Source organism: Arachis hypogaea, chromosome 4 (assembly GCF_003086295.3).
Source record: "Arachis hypogaea cultivar Tifrunner chromosome 4, arahy.Tifrunner.gnm2.J5K5, whole genome shotgun sequence".
NCBI lineage: Eukaryota > Viridiplantae > Streptophyta > Magnoliopsida > Fabales > Fabaceae > Arachis > Arachis hypogaea.
The window spans coordinates 125,546,591-125,567,090 of NC_092039.1; the positions used below are offsets into that span (position 1 = coordinate 125,546,591).

Genomic DNA, 20,500 nt, shown 5'->3' on the forward strand with positions numbered 1-20,500 from the left:
GATGCCCATTTTTCATGATATGTAGTTTCTCAAGGATGACTTCATTTAATATGAAGTTGAAAATTTACCTCATGTACGTATATAAATAGAGGCATAAGCCTTTAACAATTACACAAAAAAAAAAAAATAGCAACACAAGCATCTTTATGTTGCAATCAAATACTCTTCTCCTTATATTTCTACTACAATTCTTTCTCTTCTTTTATTTTATAAGTATTTTAAATTCTATTTTCTATTACTCTTTACACATAATATTAATAGCAATATTAATCGTCTTTATTATATTGAGATAGTAACAATAAACAAATACAGTTCTTTTGTTTTTAATACTTCTTTCTATCTTTATATATATATATATATATATATATATATATATATTACTGAGCTAATTATTTTAATACTAGAGTCTTCTATTTATACATCTTTATTTTATATCTTTTATTTATTTTACAACAAATATAAGCATATTTCACATGTATGCCAAAATATTTTGGGACACCCGAAGCCTGTAGAGCAGTTGCTGGAATTTAGAGACTTTGTTCAGTTTGTTGCTTCGGAAGAAACTTTTAAAGGGGCAATTCTACTGACCAAAAAAAAGAAAAGGGGCAATTCTCATCCCTGCAAATATTGTTATGTGAACAAGTGATTTTCAACTGCACATTTCCTAGCCTTGTTCATTTAGTTTAATTGATATTTACTCCCGCCAACGTTACACTGTTTTCCTAATTTAATTAATAATGCAAATTGACAATCTTGATTCTAAAAATTAACAAATGAACTTTGACATCTTTTTCTTTTGGTGAGTGGGTGGGGGTAGAGGGTTTAACAAGTGACTGTTTTATTAAGGAAGGGTAACCCATTTTCTGGGCCAGCTATTTATTAAGAACAATCAGCTTAATCCAACTCACAGTTTACAATACCAGCCGGAGTTTAAAATAGAATTATACTTGTGCTCACACCCCCTCTATATTGATCGCTATTGTACTTGATCAACAAGCAATAGAAAACAAGTAACGAAGTATGACAACACCTTTTGATGGTGTTAATGTCAAATTGAGGTTATGATAAAAAATGGTAGTATAGTACAAAATTGGATGGGGCAGTCACATAATTTCAAGTGTATTGTATTGGTCCATAAGAGTTCAAATAAACTATGGATAAATTACACTCACGTTCCCTGAAGTTTGTCAAAATTATACACATAATTCATCTGTTTGACCCTATAGGAGCAGCAGAGTGTTGAAAAGCAAAATAAATTTGAAGGTAGCACAGTGAATCATGCTTATTTGGATGCAGAGCAGTAACCAGTAGCAGTAAAAAGCAATAAAATAAACGATATTTTTCAAAATCGAAACATGAATTAAACCTTTAACATAGCAGTCTTAATATCCGAAACTACGACATGAGAAAAATGAAAATTAAATTAAAGGAAATTAGGCAGCAGCCTTCTGGTAAACATAGGTGAGGCCACACTTGCCGCAGTAATGGCGATCAAAGTGGTTAGCCATGAAAGTTCCAGCACCGCACTCGGCGTTAGGGCACTCCTTTCTAAGCCTCTGAACCTTACCACTGTCATCGATCTTATAGAACTGAAGGATGGCGAGCTTCACCTTCTTATGCTTGTGCTTGATCTTCTTAGGCTTGGTGTAGGTCTTCTTCTTTCTCTTCTTGGCGCCACCGCGGAGGCGGAGGACGAGGTGGAGGGTGGATTCCTTCTGGATGTTGTAGTCGGCGAGGGTGCGGCCGTCCTCCAGCTGCTTGCCGGCGAAGATGAGACGCTGCTGGTCCGGAGGGATGCCTTCCTTGTCCTGAATCTTGGCCTTCACGTTGTCGATGGTGTCGGAAGACTCCACCTCCAGGGTGATGGTCTTCCCCGTTAGGGTTTTCACGAAGATCTGCATCTTTACGGCTGCCGGTGGGAGAAGGGGGACGCTACGCTCTAACTGAGTTTAGAAGCTCAGGTTTTAATTTATATGGTGAGAATGGAATTAGGGTTAGGGTTTCACGGATGTGTGGTTGGTTGCTTGGGCTCGTGTATCCGTGTATGCTAGTGGGTAGCCCAAGATCCAAAAAAAAAAGAAAAAACATTACTTAAAAGTTTATAAATAAAAAAATGACAAATAAGTCCCTAGTCTTTTATCTTAAAAACAAATAAGTTTTTGAATAATTAAAAATAAAAAACATTTTTAATTTTCTAAAATTCGAGAAATTTAAGTCCTTTCAAAAAACCTATTTGTTCTTATATATTTTGAATGAAAAGACTTAAATATCTCGCATTTTAAAAAGTAAGAGATGTTTTTATACTTTTAACTAATCAGTAACTTATGTGTGTCCGAATTATAAAGTCAGAAGCTATTTGTCTTTTTTGATTTTAACTTTGATACCTTAACGGTATAAATAATTTTATAGGATTATCTATAGATAATTATTTTTGGCTTTGCTGAAATGAAAATATAAAATTAAATGGTTTGTTTTTATTTTTGATAATGGGGATAAAAAAGCCAAATTTCAAACAATGGACTAGATTGGTGAAATACAAGTTCATGGGCTATTGCTTTCTAATTCAGAAATCGTTGATTTCGTAATTACAACACGAAGGGGGAATTTCATCCGAAAGCAAAAAAACAACGTGGACGTTTTGGGTAATGTAGGTGAGACTTGAGAGAAAAATCGGTTTTGACCATTTTATACTCGGTTGTAACGTGTATACATGCATGAATGGGAAGTCCATTTTATGAAAGATTTGAACCTGGTCACTCTCGTTTGGGTAGCAAAGTAACTCAGTATTACTATAAGTACTAACATAGTGCCATTTTCGCTTTGAAGATACGAGAACGTGAGAAAGAAGAGGAAGAAGCAAATAGTAAAAAGAGGAAGAAAAATTGTCCATAATATTACTTAGTATAATTTTTATAGTAACTTTCTTAATTTATTAAAACGTGTATCCGTAATAGTATAATTTTTAAATTACTTTTTTTTTAAAATTAAAACAGGTGGAATTGCAATTTGATTATCGTTATGCTGTGATAGCTAATGTTAGTAATATCACATTTTTTTATAAATTAGTTGAGATTATGATAACTAGTAGTACACTCGCTTCACTTTCACCTTTTGGGATATAGAAGATAGGATGGAACAGTCACATTCGTGATTCCTAATATTATGTCGTAATAGAGAAGGACTCAATTTACCAAATTTGATTAGTGTAACAATTAGCTCACTACTCCAGTTACGTTAAGGAAGTATTGGGGTTCGAATTTCAGACTTTGCATGCAACAACCCAATATGGATAAATTACACTCACCCCTTAAATGACATAAATCATTTCTCTGTTTGACCTATACACTCACGTCCCCTATATTGATCACACTATGGTACTTGATCAACAAGAGAAACAAACCAAGCTTAGAAAACAAGTAACAAAGTTTGGCAACACCTTTTGATCACATTGCATAAAACTGTAACCCAGACCACGGGCGTAGTAGAATCTAGAATAGAATGAATTGAATGTAAAAATGTGGATGATCCAAATACCAGCAAAAGTTATTTGTTTGTTGTTGTTGTTCAGTCGCATATGCTGATGTAGAAGACAGGAATTGAGGTAGAATGGAAACTACACATTTCATCCTATCATAAAAAATTTCTAGTTATTTTGCTTTATTCAAAAGCTATATTTAACTTTTGAGATTAACAATGTTAGAACAAGGACAAATGAATAAATTTGGCCAAAACTTCTGAACAACTGCCATTGTTACAATCTTCTAAAGAGTACAGTATCAAATTATATTCTGAAAAAACTTAAGCAGCTAACATACCAGAAGAAGCAGCACCTTCTTTAGAGTTCATGGAACAAAAGAGATTCAAAACGTCAGCGTGGTTTCGAATGTATTGCGGACATTTTGAAAGGCAATTTTGTGCTTCTTCATGTCTTCCACGCTTAAAAAACGCATCAAACATTCGGAGAACCACAGATGTAGAGGGAAACCTCTTCGAAGTCATTGCCTTCAGAAACAGAACAGCATCATCACCACTCCCGGACTTTGATATATGGTCTAAAATCGGATCAGTGAAAGGAGGATATCCCTGATTTCTCATCAAGCCCAAAATGTTTAAAGCATCTTCAAATCCACCTTGAGCCAAAAGCTTAGTTATGAGCAGCTTGTAAGTCGAATGCCATGGCTTCAATCCTTTTTCATTCACCAGCTTAGAGAGAATGTTGCTTGCATCTTTCGCCTTCTTCATTTGGCAATATGAATTAACCAGCACATCAAAAGCGTAGCCTGCAGAACTCACACCTTCTTTGTCGACGAACTCCTTCAAAGAATCAAAAGCTTTGTCAAGGTTTCCAGCAACACAGTGTCCCTCAATTAAAGACTCCCATGTCTTGCGTTCTGCGGATCCAGATGCCTCGACGCCATTCACAAAATCACCAGCTTCTTCCTTGTTACCGGAAGCACTGAGTCGATACGCAATCCTACTCTGTAGATTACTTCTAGCAACAAAACCATAGCATTCCAGTTCTTTCAAAACCTTATTCCAGTCTCTAATCCTACCAACACTGGTCAAAGACTTAAGAACAGAATCAACCATTGAATATGTCAACACATTCCCATTTTCAGTGAAAACCTTCACAACCCTCGAAAACAAATTCATATCCAACTCCTTATTAGAAACAACCTTCCTCAACAGGAAGGTGCAGCACTCAGGCGAAGGCTTGTTATTCTTCTCTCCGGCCATTGCAAACTCATAAAGCTCAACGGCATCCTTTATCATCCTCCTATTGCAAAACCTCCCCAGAACCTTACAAAACGTCTCATCCTCCATTTCAAACCCTGCACTTCTCATTTCACTAACAAGCTTCCAAAACCTATCAATCATATCTTCCCTCCCCAATGCCCTAGCCATGAAATTGTAACTACTTCCATCATGCTTATACAATCCACTCTCCTCCAACCACCGGAAAAATATCAATGCCTTATTCGGCTCCTCGCCGCCTAACTTCTCTATGATCAAGTTAACCCTTTCGCCGGAAAACTCCATATTCAATTCCCTAATTTGCTTCTCAACATCATCACTCCAAACATTGTGCTTAACAATCTTACAAACCCTAAGCCAAATTTTCTCACTGGAGTTACTACTCAACGAACCGTTATCAAATAAACACTTCAACTTCGATGCATCATCCTTTATTCCATTCTTCTCAAAATACTCCAAAACCCGATCGTGGACATTTTTAGAGACCCCATAACCCTTCTTCTTCATCTCGTTCACCAATTCCCAAAACTCCTCAGTGAAACCATTGGTTCCCAAAACGCGAAGCATCAAGTTGTACGATTTGGAGCTCAATCTCTGCGGATCGGTTTCCAGAACCCACCGGAAGAACCTCCTCGCGACGTCAGCATTGGAATCGAGCTTCGCGAGAATCCCGTTGATCGCGTCGTGGTTGATGGAAACGCGATTCGAATCGAGGCGGCTCTTGATGTCGTTCACATCCCTGGGTTTCGAGAAAACCTCGGATATTACGAGAAGGTGGCTGTCGGTATCAGCTTGTTGTTGTGCGAGGACGGGCTCGGAGGAGAATGTGCGAAGGAAAATTGGGATCGAAGGGATTGATTTTGCAGTGGTGGTGAAGCGAGGGATCGAAGGAGAAGGGGAAGAGCGAAGCGCGTGAAGATGGTGGTGGTTGTGGGAGCGGAGAAGATGGAGAAGACGCCATTGGTGTCTCATTTCTGCGAATAGGATCAAGGAGATTCTTTGCAGTGAAATGAAGGAGTGAGGGAAGAAGTTCAGAGAGAGAGAATCTAGGGTTAGGGTTTTACAGGAATTATGATTTTGCATCCATTTCCATTTTTTTGGGTTAATGAAGATTCGGGCTTTTATTTTGGGCCTTTATATAGTTAGGTATAACCCATTTAACTATATTGAAACACAAGCAATATACCACTGTCCAAAGGAAAAACAAAAAAAATACCAAAATATATGAAAACACAAAAAAATACATGGATATAGTTTTAGAAAAAACCAACACATGGATATAAAGCAATAAAGTATTTAGAAATAGTTTTGGGAGCGAATTACAAAATAAGACAATTCAATTCATTTTTTTATTTTTAATTTTAAAATTAAAAAATTAAAATAGTGAGTTTTTTTTAATTATAATTGACAAGTTTTTTAACTAGTTGGCTTCAAGTTATCTACATTTTTAATTGATTTTCTATCAAAATCGAAGTATTTAATTCAAAATAGTCTTTAAATTGACCGAGTAGTCAATTCACTCATTTACTTAAACAAATATAAAAGTGTTTATTAATGTAAAAATGGTTTAGTTAGTCTTTTTTATAAAGATATTAGTTAATTTTTTTTTCATTTAGTTTGATATTAATATAATAGATATTTACATTTCAATTATCATTTTTATATCAAAATGATTCTAATCATCTTTATGAATAGTGTGGCACCTTATAGTAATTGCTTGCTTATAATATTACGAGTGTAGCATTGGTTTTACATACTAATTAACAAAGCGAGTTTGAAAATAAAAAAAATTGAGTCAAATTAAAAGAAGTTTGCACCAACATTACTTGGATTCATACTCAGTAAGTCAGAACTCAAAAGCATTTTGAAACATGAGATTTGGGTGAAATTAGATAAACCAAACCAAGAGCTTGAAATTAAGTCAAAGAACAAAAAAAAAAAAAATTAAAGTATAGTGAGGTTTAGAAGTAGTTCAAAGGTACAAGCAGCATGTTTACATATAAAGATAGATGCATTCTAAGAGCACCTGTTTCTTATTCAACCCAATTAACTGATTGAGCACCCATATATAAATAGGTAATCCTTTTAATGGCAGAATACAAGAAACAAAATATATATATATTTACAAGAACACAATGGAGCTACAAAAGCAAGAGGCACAACAGTCTCCTTCAAAGAGGTTAGAGATCTTTTGTTTTCAATATAAATAACCATTGTAGCCATTACTAATCACTATGAATTTTTGTTTTAGAATTTCCAATTGATCAATAAGGTTGCTTTGTTTAAACTTTTTTGTTTTTTTTTTTTTTTTTCTTATTATTTTTTTAAGGCTTATGGATAAGGTGGCAGTAATCACTGGTGGTGCAAGAGGAATAGGAGCAGCCACAGCAAAATTGTTTGCAGAAAATGGAGCACATGTTGTGATTGCTGATGTTCTTGATGATCTTGGTGCCTCACTAGCTGAATCCATTGTTGGAAGATTCATACACTGTGATGTGTCAAAGGAAGAAGATGTTGAATCAGCCATTAACCTTGCTCTTTCATGGAAGGGACATGTGGACATTATGCTAAACAATGCTGGGATTGGAGCCATTGATGGAAGCATTACAAGCCTTGACATGGAACATGTGAAACACTTGTTATCCATAAACCTCAATGGAACCATACATGGAATCAAACATGCTGCAAGAGCAATGATCAAAGGCCAAAAGGGAGGGTCCATCATATGCACCTCAAGTGCTGCAGCCATCATGGGTGGTTTGGCTTCACATGCTTACACTATGTCCAAAGCAGCAATGGATGGTTTGGTGAGAATCTACCATACTCAAATATTTTGATTTTAACTTTTATCTTATTGTGACCCGAAAATAATAAATTTTACCGGGTTTAGAGTCGAATAAAGATCTTGAAAATATATTAGATCAATATTTAAGTTCGGATCTAAACTAAGATAAACCCATTTCCAACTCTATTTCTGTGATTAAGGTATCTTGACCAAAACAAAATCACTATTTTATAAGGACTAAAAACTTATTTAATCTTTTAGTATTGTATTGGTATATGTGAATTATAGGTGAGAAGTGCTGCTTGTGAGTTGGGAGTGCATTTGATAAGAGTGAATAGCATATCACCACATGGGGTTGCCTCAGATATGCTTCTTAGTGCTTTCAAGAGGTTTGAGAAGGTTGACATCACCCTTGAAGAGTTGAAAGGGCATATTGGGAAGAGGGCAAGTTTACTTCAAGGGAAAGGTGCAACTGCAGAAGATGTTGCACATGCTGCACTGTTCTTGGCTAGTGATGAATCTAGCTTCATAACAGCACACACTTTCCCAATTGATGGAGGATACACTTCTGCTGTTAGTCACATGAGTTTCATCTACCAAGATCCAAAGTGATCATGAAAAAGGAATTCAACAAATTCAAGTTGAATTAGATTTTAAGTTCACATTATTGTACTTTATATGACTATGTTCTTATAATCAGGTAGTTATAGACCAACAATTAACTTGTATCTGTGTAATTTTAAAGTCATAGGTTTAAGTTATGAAATTAATCACTCGAATAATTATTAAGTTAGGCTGCCTACACTTTTCGGAATACGATTCTTTTTTGAACCCCACATTAACGCGAAATGCTCGTACACTGAACTACCCTTGATATGATTTTGTTTTTGTAATCCCATAACTATGGTATCTTACCATATATTTATTATATTCATGACCATTTTCTCCTTTTTATTTTATTTGATAGCTCCAACAATTGTGAAAGATGATTAAAATGTGTTAATACATTTTGGATCTCCAATTAGACATACCAATTTTTATTTTGCCTAAGATTATAAGATCTTTGTTAGATCCATATTATTCAACAAGGAGCTTGCACCAGAGATACAAATTAGAAATCAAAACTTATACCTTGTCATTAATGAATTTGATTTCACTAGACTTATGAATAAAAAATTATTACAATAATGGAACTAAATTATTATGAAAAGGCACTAGACTAAAACTGAGAGAAACAAAAGTGTATTCAGTTAAAATATATATATCCATATCCTGAATCTTGATCAATTGAATCATGAAGGCATGCAACAATATCAACCTTTGTTCCATCAATCAATCAGTCCTCAATTGTTCATTTTCTCCTTCACTGCTTCACATGCTCCTTCTGCCTTGGCCTTAATCTGCTGACCAGTCTACCAAAAAATAAACAACACACAATATCATAACTGATATGGTTTTATCCAATTCAATTTTTTCACAATATTTGTGTATAACATTGTCTTAGGTCAGATATGTTCGCTTTAATTATTCTGTTAGTCCTTATAGTTTTACTACATTTGCAATTATATCTATATTTTTTTTCTTTCAATAGAGCCCTTACACTATTTTTAATTTTATAATTATATCTTTTCTATTTTAAAAAACATTCGAATTAACTTAATATTAGAATAGAACCTCTTGCACTGATTCTTTAGCAGACTGAGCAGCATCACTAGCCTTGTCTATCATGTTGTTGGTCTTTTCCTATAGACACAGAAAAAAATAATTGTAAAAAATTAATATAATTACTATGAAGATTGATTAAGCACATTAAGAGACTAATTATGAAGCTAAGAGAAAAGGGAAACCTGAACTTGGCCCTTGGCAACTCCAGCATTGTAGCTCATCTTTTCGGAAGAATTCATATTGAAAGTATTTGATAAACAGAAAGTATTTCAAATAAATATCAAAATATTGTTTTATGTTTTGAGATGAAGATGTTTAGATTGCTATGTGTTTTGTTGGTTTATATAGCTTCTCAAAGCATTGCATTGTTCAACATGTGTATTATCTCCCCACCCCACATTATAAGTTGAAATTTTCAATGTCGATTTCAATCGGACACATACATGTTATGCAAATATAGCAAAGAGAATTTGATGAGGAAGTTATTTATCTATGACTTTTTTTTATATAAATTAATTGACACGTTGACAGTTTAAATTTGATATATTTTTATATAATTAATTTACTTTTTTTAGACGATCGTTAAAAAGTTATAAATGTAATGTTACGTATTTTAATGTATTATATATACACGGAGCATAAAGAAATTAATTAAAATAATTTTTTATTATGTAACTTTTTTTTTTTGTATTGGTAAAAGTAAAAGTATATGCCTGCTATGTGAATGTAATTCTTGAATTTAGTTAATTAGCATTTATTAAAACCACATGTATGAATGAACTTTCCATAAATAAGGAGAAAACGACTTTTTCTACCAAAGATCTCAGCTACAAAATTAAAACTAAATTACAATTTTTTTTTCATTTTATTATACAATAATAAATAAAAATAACTCATCTCTATTGATATTAGGAGTCAGAAATTATGAATGAATCTCATCCACAATATTACAGGTCAACAAGTGAAAAAAGTAAAAAAAAAAAAGAAGCATTTTTCTATGAGTAGCATGACATGCGCCATTGAACAAGCATTTGTGAAAGGATCAAACAATTAATCGCAATTTTCGCAACAAAATTATAATAATTTTTATTTATTTATTTTAAAAAAGTGTTGAACATTACTCTGATTTGAGAAACTAAATATATATGTCTAGTTTCTGTTCATCTAAAAAACACATAAACAACACAAAATCTAAACTCTCTTCACTTGATTATTATTAGAACTTGAAAAGAAAATGGAGTCCATTAAGCAGAGCTACCAACAAGGAAAAGCCAGGAGTGAGGCACAGGTATGAAACATTATGATAGCTAGAAAATTACAACGGATCCTACTCCAGAGTTATGTATCTTTATTTTGGTTTCTGTGTTGTTACCTTTTCATGTTTGCTCCATTCTATTATGTTGAGCTTACTTTCTTCAAAAAAAAAAAAAAAAACTAGAAATTTATATTTGATTATAGTCATAAATATTTCAGTTAATATTGTTCCATGCTTTTGTGTTATTAATTATTATTATTATTACAGCAAACGACAGAGAACATGATGGACAAGGCAAGCAATGCAGCTCAATCTGCTAAAGAAGGCATGCAAGAGGTTGGTTCCTTATATATATAATATATGACATGATTCAACGGTTAAATTGATAAAAGATTTAATTACTCTTTTTTTCTTATAGTTTCACCAAATTTATAATTAACTCTTTACATTTTTTTCTTTTAATTAAATTTTTATACTCGTTTAATTTTATAACTAAGTCATCTTTGTATCAAAAATATTAAAATTAAAATACTCTTTCCAAAAAATATATAATTAAAGATTAATTAGATTCTTAAGTTCAATTTGTGAAAAAATATTTCATTAACTCTAATATTTTTTAGACTGGCAAGAACTTAATTACAAAATTAAAAGAAATATAGAGATTCAATTGAAAAAAAAAAAATATAGGAATCTAATTATAAATTTGGTAAAATTATTAAGACTAACAGAATAATTAAACTTTGAAAAAATATATAAAGAATCCAAAAATTAGTTCTTATTATTTGATTTGCTTTTTGTTTGTTATAGGCTGGCCAGCAAATGCAGGCAAAGGCACAAGGAGTTGCTGATGCTGTGAAGGATGCAACCGGGATGAACAAATGAATTTTCAAGACATCATTGTGAATTTGTGATGGACTTTGAGTTAAAAATAATCCCTCTTAGGTTCATTTATTTGATTAGAAACAAAAATGTTGTTCCAATTTTTTTATGTAATAATTGATTCTATCATAATTTTAATGAAATAAGTTTCAAAATAAACAGTAGCCTATTTGTTTTACACATTATTCAAGACTTACAAAAGTGATTAAAAAAAGTGTAAATTAAGTTGCTTTCTATGAAGGTGCACTAATCATATATGAAAAAATAAAATAAAATAATAATTTAACAAAGTGAGACTCATATATTAAGTAAAAACTTGGTAGAAGAGAATAGATGATGAAAGATGATGATGACACGTGACTTGATCATGTAAAAAGCACTTAAGAAAATGCATTCCCATGTAGCAGAGTCATGTTTGTTCTGAATGTATATGCTTTTGCACCAAATTTGAAGAGAAAAATACCTTAAATTTTGCCAATCATGTTCATAGTTCTCATCATAGAGACGTCACAGAACCCTCTCTCATACAAGAACCTTGACATAATCTAACTTTGTTTAACTTTAAATACTGTGATCACATGGTTCATGTGTCCCCTGCTATTAAGGGTTGATGAGTTTTGTAAGAACCTACACAATTTCAGAATTTCTAACCAGAAAACAACTACTCTACACGCAATTTTCATTCATACGCCTACAAAAAGTTCATACCATTGCAATTGTTTCCTTAATACATCAGAGCTGTTTCATGTAGAGGACTCAGAGATGAGATAAACGGTTGGAATACTGTTGGAAGGCAAAGGGTATGTATAAATATAAGTTTAAGTGTGACAAAGACGAAAATTTTGAGATGAATGAAGATATTGTTGAAAAAATGGCTCGTTTCAGAGCATTTAGTTTGGAGGACCGTAAATATAATAGGGTTCAATGACGTTTAATCCATGTAACCAACTCAATTAATAGAATAATACTTTGTTGTTGTTATATGGAGAAAACTTGACACAAAAACCTTACTAGTTGTATATGAGACATATATGTATTACAACAACAACAAAGCCTTATCCCACTAAGTGGGGTCGGCTACATGAATCAAACGACGCCATTGTGCTCTGTCATGTATCATGTCTACAGAGAGACCGTTTACATGTAGATCTCGTTTGACCACCTCATGGATGGTCTTCTTAGGTCTTCCTCTGCCTTTCGCCCTTTGTCCATCTTCCATCTCATCCACCCTCCTGACTGGATGTTCTATCGGTCTTCTTCTCACATGTCCAAACCACCTGAGACGCGATTCAACCATCTTTTCCACAATGGGTGCTACTCCAACTCTCTCCCTTATATCTTCATTCCTTATTTTATCCAATCGCGTGTGACCACTCATCCATCTCAACATCTTCATCTCTGCCACACTCAGCTTATGTTCGTGCTCTCCTTTAGCCGCTCAACACTCCGTACCATACAGCATAGCCGGTCTTATAGCGGTGCGATAGAATTTACCTTTAAGTTTTAAAGGCACTTTTTTGTCGCATATAAAACCAGATGCACTCCGCCATTTTGACCAACCTGCTTGGATCCTATGATTTACATCATGTTCAATCTCTCCATTATCCTGTATGATGCACCCAAGATACTTAAAACTTTTAACTTTTCGTAAGGTGTTCTCTCCAATTTTCACCTCTATATTGGAGTTTTCCCTTCTCAGACTGAACTTACATTCCATATATTCCGTCTTGCTACGGCTTATGCACAGACCATACACTTCTAGAGCTTCTCTCCATAACTCCAACTTCTTATTTAGGTCTTCCCTTGACTCTCCCATAAGGACGATATCATCGGCAAAAAGCATGCACCATGGCACAGGCTCTTGGATGTGCTCTGTGAGTACTTCCAAGACTAATGTGAAAAGGTATGGACTTAAGGATGATCCCTGGTGTAATCCTATACCAATAGGGAATTCCTCTATCACACCACCTTGAGTCTTCACACTAGTTGTGGCCCCATCATACATGTCTTTAATTGCCCGAATATATGCGATCCTTACTCTCCTCTTTTCTAAAACCTTCCATAAGACCTCCCTTGGTACCCTATCATACGCTTTTTCCAAATCAATAAACACCATGTGTAGATCCCTTTTATTACTACGATACCTCTCCATCATCCTTCTTAATAGGTATATCGCTTCAGTGGTAGATCTGCCTGGCATAAATCCAAATTGGTTCTCTGTTACTTGTGTCTCTTTTCTCAACCTCCGTTCTATCACCCTTTCCCATAACTTCATAGTATGACTCATAAGCTTAATCCCTCTATAATTTTCGCAACTTTGTATATCCCCCTTATTCTTGTAGATAGGTACCAAGGTGCTCTTTCTCCACTCATCAGGCATCTTTTTTGACCTTAAAATCTCATTAAAAAGCTTGGTTAACCAGTTGATGCCTTTTCCTCCAAGACCCTTCCAAACCTCAATCGGGATATTATCAGGTCCTACTGCCCTGCCATTTTTCATCTGCTTTAGAGCCTCTTTTACCTCGAAGTCTCGAATCCTTCGATAGTAGTCAAAGTTTTGATCTTCTTCCCTTGTGCATAATCGACCAAGGCTCGGAAGAGTCTTCTGTCCCTCATTAAATAACTCGTAGAAGTAGCTCTTCCACCTTTCATTAATCTTCTCCTCTTGAGCCAACACCTCTCCATCCTTATCCTTTATGCACTTAACCTGATCCAAATCTCTCGTTCTTCTTTCCCGGCTCTTTGCAATTCTATATATACCTTTTTCTCCTTCTTTCGTGTCCAAAGACTGGTAGAGACCCTCATATGCTCTTGTTCTTGCTTCACTTACAGCCACTTTTGTCTCTTTCTTAGCCGCCTTATATTTTTCCCAGTTATCTGCATTGCGGCATAAAGACCACTCTTTAAAGCATTCTCTTTTTATCTTTATCTTTTCTTGTATACTCGCATTCCACCACCAGGACTCCTTGTCTCTTGGTCCTATTCCTTTAGATTCACCAAAACTTTCTTTTGCTGTTCTTCTAATAACTTCTGCCATCTCCCTCCACATCTCTTCCGCGCTTCCATTCCCATCCCACCTTGCCTCTTCTCCTACCCGTCTTAGGAAGCTTCTTTGTTCCTCACCTTTCATCCGCCACCACCTCGTCCTTGGGTTCTTCGTATGATGTTTTTCCTCAACTTTTGCTCAACGCGAAAATCCATGACGAGCACCCTATGTTGTGTTGTCAAACTCTCTCCCGGGATAATTTTACAGTTAATGCAAAATTTCCGGTCGACTCTCCTCAACAAGAAGAAGTCGATTTGAGAGCTTGTCATGCCACTCTTATAGGTTATAAGATGTTCGTCTCTCTTTTTAAAACATGTATTTGCGATGAGAAGATCAAAAGTTGAGGAAAAGTCCAAAATAGTTTTACCCTCGGCATTGATCACCCCGAAACCATGGCCTCCGTGAATACTCCCATATCTAGTCACTTCTCTCCCAACATGGCCATTTAAATCTCCTCCTAAGAAAATCTTATCTCCCAAAGATATGCCTTGAACTAAACTCTCTAGATCCTCCCAAAACCTTATCTTGTGTTGTTCGTCCGAACCCACTTGCGGTGCATAGGCGCTAATCACATGAAAAACACCTCCCTCCACCACAAGTTTGATAGAGATGATCCGATCTCCCACCCTCTTGACATCAACTACGTCCTTCTTCCACTGCTTATCCACAATTATTCCAACTCCATTCCTATTCTTCACCTTTCCTGTATACCAAAGTTTGAAACCAGAAGAATCCAACTCCCTAGCCTTTGCACCAACCCATTTCGTTTCTTGTAGGCACATAATGTTAATCTTCCTCCTTATCATGGTATCCACCACCTCCATGGGCTTTCCTGTTAGAGTGCCTATGTTTCATGTCCCAAATCTCAACCTTTTGTCGCTTCGACCTTTACCTTTTCCTTTGTGAACTAGCTTATTTACCCTCGTCCGTTCACGAAAACGCGAGAACCCTTGCTCATTTAACACTACATCCGGGCACCGATGCAACGGCTCTTGCTTTGACACCGTACTCGAGCCATACGGCGCGTTACTTCCGGGTAACGACCTAGCTTTAGCGCAATAATGTCTTTGATTCATGTCATGGGGGGTTCGGCTATATTTTTACGTTGGTTGCCGAAGACCTAACACAACCCTCCTCCTTTATCCGGGCTTGGGACCGGCTATGTACCGCAAGTGTAACATATGAGACATATATGTATTAATTAAATCAAAATAATACTTGGATTAAAGTTCACCCTCTGAAACTCATGGAGCTGAATTACAATAGTATTAAGCATCTGTGATGATTACCAAACACAATCTGGAAGATTAAATTATATAGTAATATGTATTTTATTGCTTGAATTAGAGAGCAACAATCCATTATTAAAGGAACTAAGCCTTTAGCAAACTTAGTAGGAAATTTCTAAATAGTAAATACATGGAACTAGAAATAAAAGCATCAAGCAAATATATAGCATAACAACCCTAAATAGCACCACCATTCTCACACATACCATAACCCCCAAAGTTGACTCAAGTATCAAAACAAACAGCAACAGAAAGATAAGGTGTATATATATATGGTTCTCTGTCCCACTTCCTATTCCTTCTCATCCTCACTACTACTCCAGCAGCATCTAAGAATAGACCTAGGAGATGCACTTCCATCGGCTCGGACAAAGCTATGGTACACAACAGCACCGCCACCAGCTCCTAGCACTTCATTGCTCCTCTCCTCACAGTAGTATCCATCAATATCCAGGGGAAATTTGTTGAAAAGCTTCTCACCATGCATGTCATTGTGTAGAGCAACAGAGAACTCAGATGGTTCAAAGCAAGCCAAAACTCTCTCAATAAGTTCAGACAGAGAAGTTTTTTCATAATCATAGCCAACAGCTTCAAAACTTGCATAGCTGAAACCATCCTCTGGTGTTACATGGATAGTGGAGATCGCACTTCCCTCGATTCCATTCATCGAATAGCCACAGGGATCAAATTCAAAATCACATATCTCAGACTTTGGAAGGATCTTCCTGATTCCAGAATTTTCAGTCATCATAACTGCAGAGTCAGTGTTTTCTTTGAAGAAAACAGAGGCCTTTTCCCTGTCTAATCCAGTCATGCACATCTCAAGGCCATAGATTGCTGCTTCAGATGAGGCTTTTGGCTCTGCACAAGCAGAGTAGATGTGCCAAAGTTGTGACTTGTCAGGATCACCCATCACAGAAGCTTTGCTACCGGAACCAAGGTTGCCAAAATAGCTGTCAAGAAGATCAACTTCCTCTGAAAAGCTACGATGAGGGAAGGGCTGTGCCCCAGGAAAAATGAAGCTTCCTCGAGTGTACCTCACCGATTTCACAGTCATGTCGAGGGAACCGGCCAACTTAAGAATGGCAGGGATTGACAGAAGTAGTTTTGTGGTTCCACAGGTTTTGATGATGATGTTATGAGAATAAACAAACAAGCTTGACTCTGAGAGAACATAAGAATCAACATCATCATTTGACAGAGAGGAAACAATAGTGCATTGTGCTGGTTCTAGAATCTCATCCAAGTGGGCTTTAGACAATGCCCGGAGGCCTAAACCTTGGCCGAAAAAGGATATCTCGAGCCTCTTTTCATAGCCTTCAAAACCAATAGCTGAGGCGGTCAAAGCCATCTTCACTCAAAGAAACAAAATGCTGTGGTGTAGATCAAGAGCAATAGAGAAATCAAAGCAAGACAGAGAAAGATGAAACAAGGAGAAGAAGGAAAAGGAGAAGGAGAATAGAAAGAAGACAGGAGTAGAAAATGTTGCAGTTTGTAAAGCCTAAAGGGGGGCTATGTCACACAACCAAACGAATCTCAGGATGGTTTGCGGATGCACTGCACAAGTTGAAAAAACAAATGTCAGAAAAAATCAAATGAAACCATCTTAATACAAGTTTTGTGTTCAGTTATCCAAAGGGTTGAAGCAAGAACTCACGTTGGAGTAAGCAGCAGTTCTGAACTTCTTGATTCCACCGTGTGGGCGAACGTCTTCAATGATGTAGTCGAGAGGAGCTTCGTATAAGGTTTTACTACTACTAGACTTCTTTTTACCACCTTTAGACTCCATCAGCTCATTCACACTCTTCTGCATAAATCATAAAAATTGGGAAATCAGATGAATGAAAAATATGATGGATAAACTGAAATACAGAACTAATTGATCATGTTGGATAAACCTCAGTGAAGCATGAATAACAAATACATAGACAAATGTGGTATAAAGGTAAAGGAGAGGCACTATAGATAGCAGCAAAAAGAATCATCTTATTTATGCTTTGTCAAAATTAGAAATTAGCCATAAAACTTGTGAAACAAGTAATCAAAATTCATAATCAATGTTCAGAACTCCCAAATCTCCCTCCCACTCTCCAGAGCCCCAAAGGATCATAAAACAATCAAGAACAAGATGCAGAGAAAACACATAACCACATAAGAAGGCTATCACCGGCCTCATCCAACTGAAATCGTGCAAATCATAATCAAATTAAATTCCCAAAGAGTCCTCAGGGTTCATAAGAATCACCAAATAATGATTTTTGTTCAAAGGATACAAAGTTAATGCAAAATTAACGGAAGAAAAATTCTTTATCATGTTTCTCTCTGATCATTGAAAAATTGAATCATATCCATGCATCAACAACAAAAACAATAATAAACCAGCAATTTTTTATTTTATTTATTTACGGATTTGATAATTACAATAAAATATAATCATAGATAATCAAGATTTCAGATACCCTCTCGGCTACCAGACTCTAAAATCATAATTAACCTATTTCAATAAAATCAAAATAATTTGAAAAATAGCAACAAAAATAAAATTTGAAACCACATAAAAGAAACGAAATCTTGAGAGGAATTCTGAAAGTTGAACGCAATGCACTTACTGCGATTAAAGAAATTGGAGAAACGTTAATGAATGCGAAGGAATTGAAGCTAGAAATTCGATTATTATAATTATTATCGTAATTATGACGATGAAATTGAAGAGAAAATTGGAATGTGGAATGTGAATGAGGCCGATTGGGTTGTTATGGCGTTTGAGAGAGAGGGAGGGGTTTATTTATATAGTGGATTCGGTGAGTATGCAATTACCTTAATGCCCCTACCAATTCCCAACTTTCAGTTACACGTCTTCCTTGTTTTTATGATTTTCCTCCTATAAAACTGGTAGAGAATCTCTCAAACTTCCGTACCAAACAAGCACTTTCTTATCTTATTTAAATTTACAATTTCGTCCCTGTAAAATGTTCTTGCTGTATAACAGATTTGGTTGAAATTTGGGTTGTTGAATTTACTGAATTACAAACAAATAAAAAAATTAAAAAATAAAAATAAAACCTAAAAATTATATGTTCAATTGAATTATTATTCTTCGTTTTCTGAATAATAACTTCTAAACTATTTGGGCGACAACAAATCTGGTCCAAATTATAATAAGCATAACATTTAGTTAAAAAATTCTTCAAGAACATAAAAGAGTAGTCACTAAAATTAATAGTATTTTGATATATTTATTTACATTATTTTATATGTCTTTTAACCAAAGTAAACAGATACCTATGTATCCTAATATTTTAGAAAATAATAATGTCATTTTTTATAGTATTTTTTAGTCTAATAAATTAAAAATTAATTTACCGTAAATTTAAACTGCACTTAGTTAAAAATTTATCGTTAATCAATAAATTATTACATATATAAAATAAAATTTAAATTTTTAACACTTATTTAAATAAACCGATCACTTAATTAATTTAAGTTGGTTTATTCTATCTTCATCCTATAATATAAATTTAGACACCAAATTGTATGTAACTGTTTAGACAATATTTTTTGAGAGCAAATTATAAGTTTATTCTATATCATTAATAATTTATCTTTAAAATATACTTATTAAATTTTTATTTTATTTTTATTTGTTATTTTTTTCTAAAAATAAAATTTGTTATGTTTATCTTTTTTTTAAATTAGTTATTTTTATCTTTCTCTATCAGAATCGTCTAAAAATTCTAATTGTTTGTATCTTATTTTAAAATTTAAAATTAATTTAGTAATTAATATAAATAGATAACATTATTTTCTCATAAAAAAATCAAACAATAATAATATACAATAAAAAATTTTTATCTTTTTTTTCTTATTTTTTCATAATTTTTATTAATAGTAAGATTATATTTAGAGTTTAACTGTAGGTATATATACATGTAATATAGATAAAGGAACATTGTGGGTGGGCATGAAGCATGTTATTACGTGTGAATTTTTATGAAAAAGATTCTATTGGAATGAACATATAAAAAGCATGAATGGAAGAAGATATATGAGCTGTTTGCCAATTGCCATCTTATATTCGTCTTTATCCTTCGTACCCAAGTTTTCCTAAATTAAACGAATCCTTCATGTTTTTATAATTTGGATCGTCAATTTTTGTAGGAATTAATTCATTAATTAATGTGTTATTCTCACATCAACATCACATGTTTCATCAATGCCTATATATATGGTAATTAAGACTTGAGAATCTCTTCTTGTTTTCTTAATATAGTTAGCTTTTCTTCTATAATCTTTACTATTAGTAAAAAGGTTACTTTAATTTGTAAGACAGAATATTTTTTTAAGTTATATAAATGAGAGTCACTTAAATAAAAATATCAAAAATATTTTTTTTAAAATATTTTTTAATAATTAAAATTTAACACATATAATTAATTAAATTATGTTATTTTTATTAAAATTAGACTGAATAAATCAGTTTAGTCAAAAAATTAATAATTAAATTTTAAATTAGTCTAAATTAATATTTTTTATAAAAAATAACTAAAATACCTATATATATATATATATTAATTTTGAAACTCTAAATCCTAACCCTATCGACAAAGAAGAAAAATGCTAGAATTTAGTATTCTCAAAATTAATATATATAAGAAAAGTATTTTAGTCATTTTTTATAATAAAAGTATTATAGTTATTTTTTATAAAAAATAATATTAATTTAGACCGGTTCAAAATTGTATTCACTATTTTTCGGTCAAATTAATTTATCTGGCTTAATTTTGACAAAAAAATTACGATTTAATCGATTATATGTGTTAAATTTT

The 20,500-nt window shown here is 33.9% G+C and overlaps 5 protein-coding genes and 1 long non-coding RNA gene across 6 annotated transcripts; 2 read left to right on the forward strand and 4 right to left on the reverse strand.

Annotated features, from left to right (window-relative positions):
- Positions 1–1,338: 1,338 nt before the first annotated feature.
- On the reverse strand, positions 1,339–2,176 carry LOC112797980 (ubiquitin-ribosomal protein eS31 fusion protein). The gene has a single exon (XM_025841118.3). The coding sequence runs from the start codon at positions 1,899–1,901 to the stop codon at positions 1,434–1,436; it is 468 nt and encodes a 155-aa protein (XP_025696903.1). The 5' UTR covers positions 1,902–2,176; the 3' UTR covers positions 1,339–1,433.
- A 1,452-nt stretch (positions 2,177–3,628) lies between these two features.
- LOC112797981 (pentatricopeptide repeat-containing protein At3g02490, mitochondrial) lies at positions 3,629–5,856 on the reverse strand. Its single transcript, XM_025841119.3, has one exon. The coding sequence runs from the start codon at positions 5,836–5,838 to the stop codon at positions 3,799–3,801; it is 2,040 nt and encodes a 679-aa protein (XP_025696904.1). The 5' UTR covers positions 5,839–5,856; the 3' UTR covers positions 3,629–3,798.
- Positions 5,857–7,088: 1,232 nt separating this feature from the next.
- On the forward strand, positions 7,089–8,152 carry LOC112794496 (short-chain dehydrogenase reductase ATA1). The gene is made up of 2 exons (XM_025836498.2): positions 7,089–7,562; positions 7,829–8,152. Exons 1-2 carry the CDS (start codon positions 7,089–7,091, stop codon positions 8,150–8,152), a joined length of 798 nt encoding a protein of 265 aa, XP_025692283.2.
- A 450-nt stretch (positions 8,153–8,602) lies between these two features.
- On the reverse strand, positions 8,603–9,614 carry LOC112794497 (uncharacterized). The gene is made up of 3 exons (XM_025836499.3): positions 9,388–9,614; positions 9,215–9,283; positions 8,603–8,952 (listed from the first exon to the last, which is right to left on the reverse strand). The coding sequence occupies exons 1-3, from the start codon at positions 9,442–9,444 to the stop codon at positions 8,884–8,886; spliced, it is 195 nt and encodes a 64-aa protein (XP_025692284.1). The 5' UTR covers positions 9,445–9,614; the 3' UTR covers positions 8,603–8,883.
- A 750-nt stretch (positions 9,615–10,364) lies between these two features.
- Positions 10,365–11,548, forward strand: LOC140184368 (uncharacterized). The gene is made up of 3 exons (XR_011880824.1): positions 10,365–10,493; positions 10,728–10,796; positions 11,268–11,548. It is a non-coding gene; the product is annotated as an uncharacterized lncRNA (long non-coding RNA).
- Positions 11,549–15,697: 4,149 nt separating this feature from the next.
- LOC112797982 (S-adenosylmethionine decarboxylase proenzyme) lies at positions 15,698–18,535 on the reverse strand. Its single transcript, XM_025841120.3, has 3 exons — positions 18,284–18,535; positions 17,332–17,481; positions 15,698–17,231 (listed from the first exon to the last, which is right to left on the reverse strand). Exon 3 carries the CDS (start codon positions 17,023–17,025, stop codon positions 15,967–15,969), a length of 1,059 nt encoding a protein of 352 aa, XP_025696905.1. The 5' UTR covers positions 17,026–17,231; positions 17,332–17,481; positions 18,284–18,535; the 3' UTR covers positions 15,698–15,966.
- Positions 18,536–20,500: the final 1,965 nt, after the last annotated feature.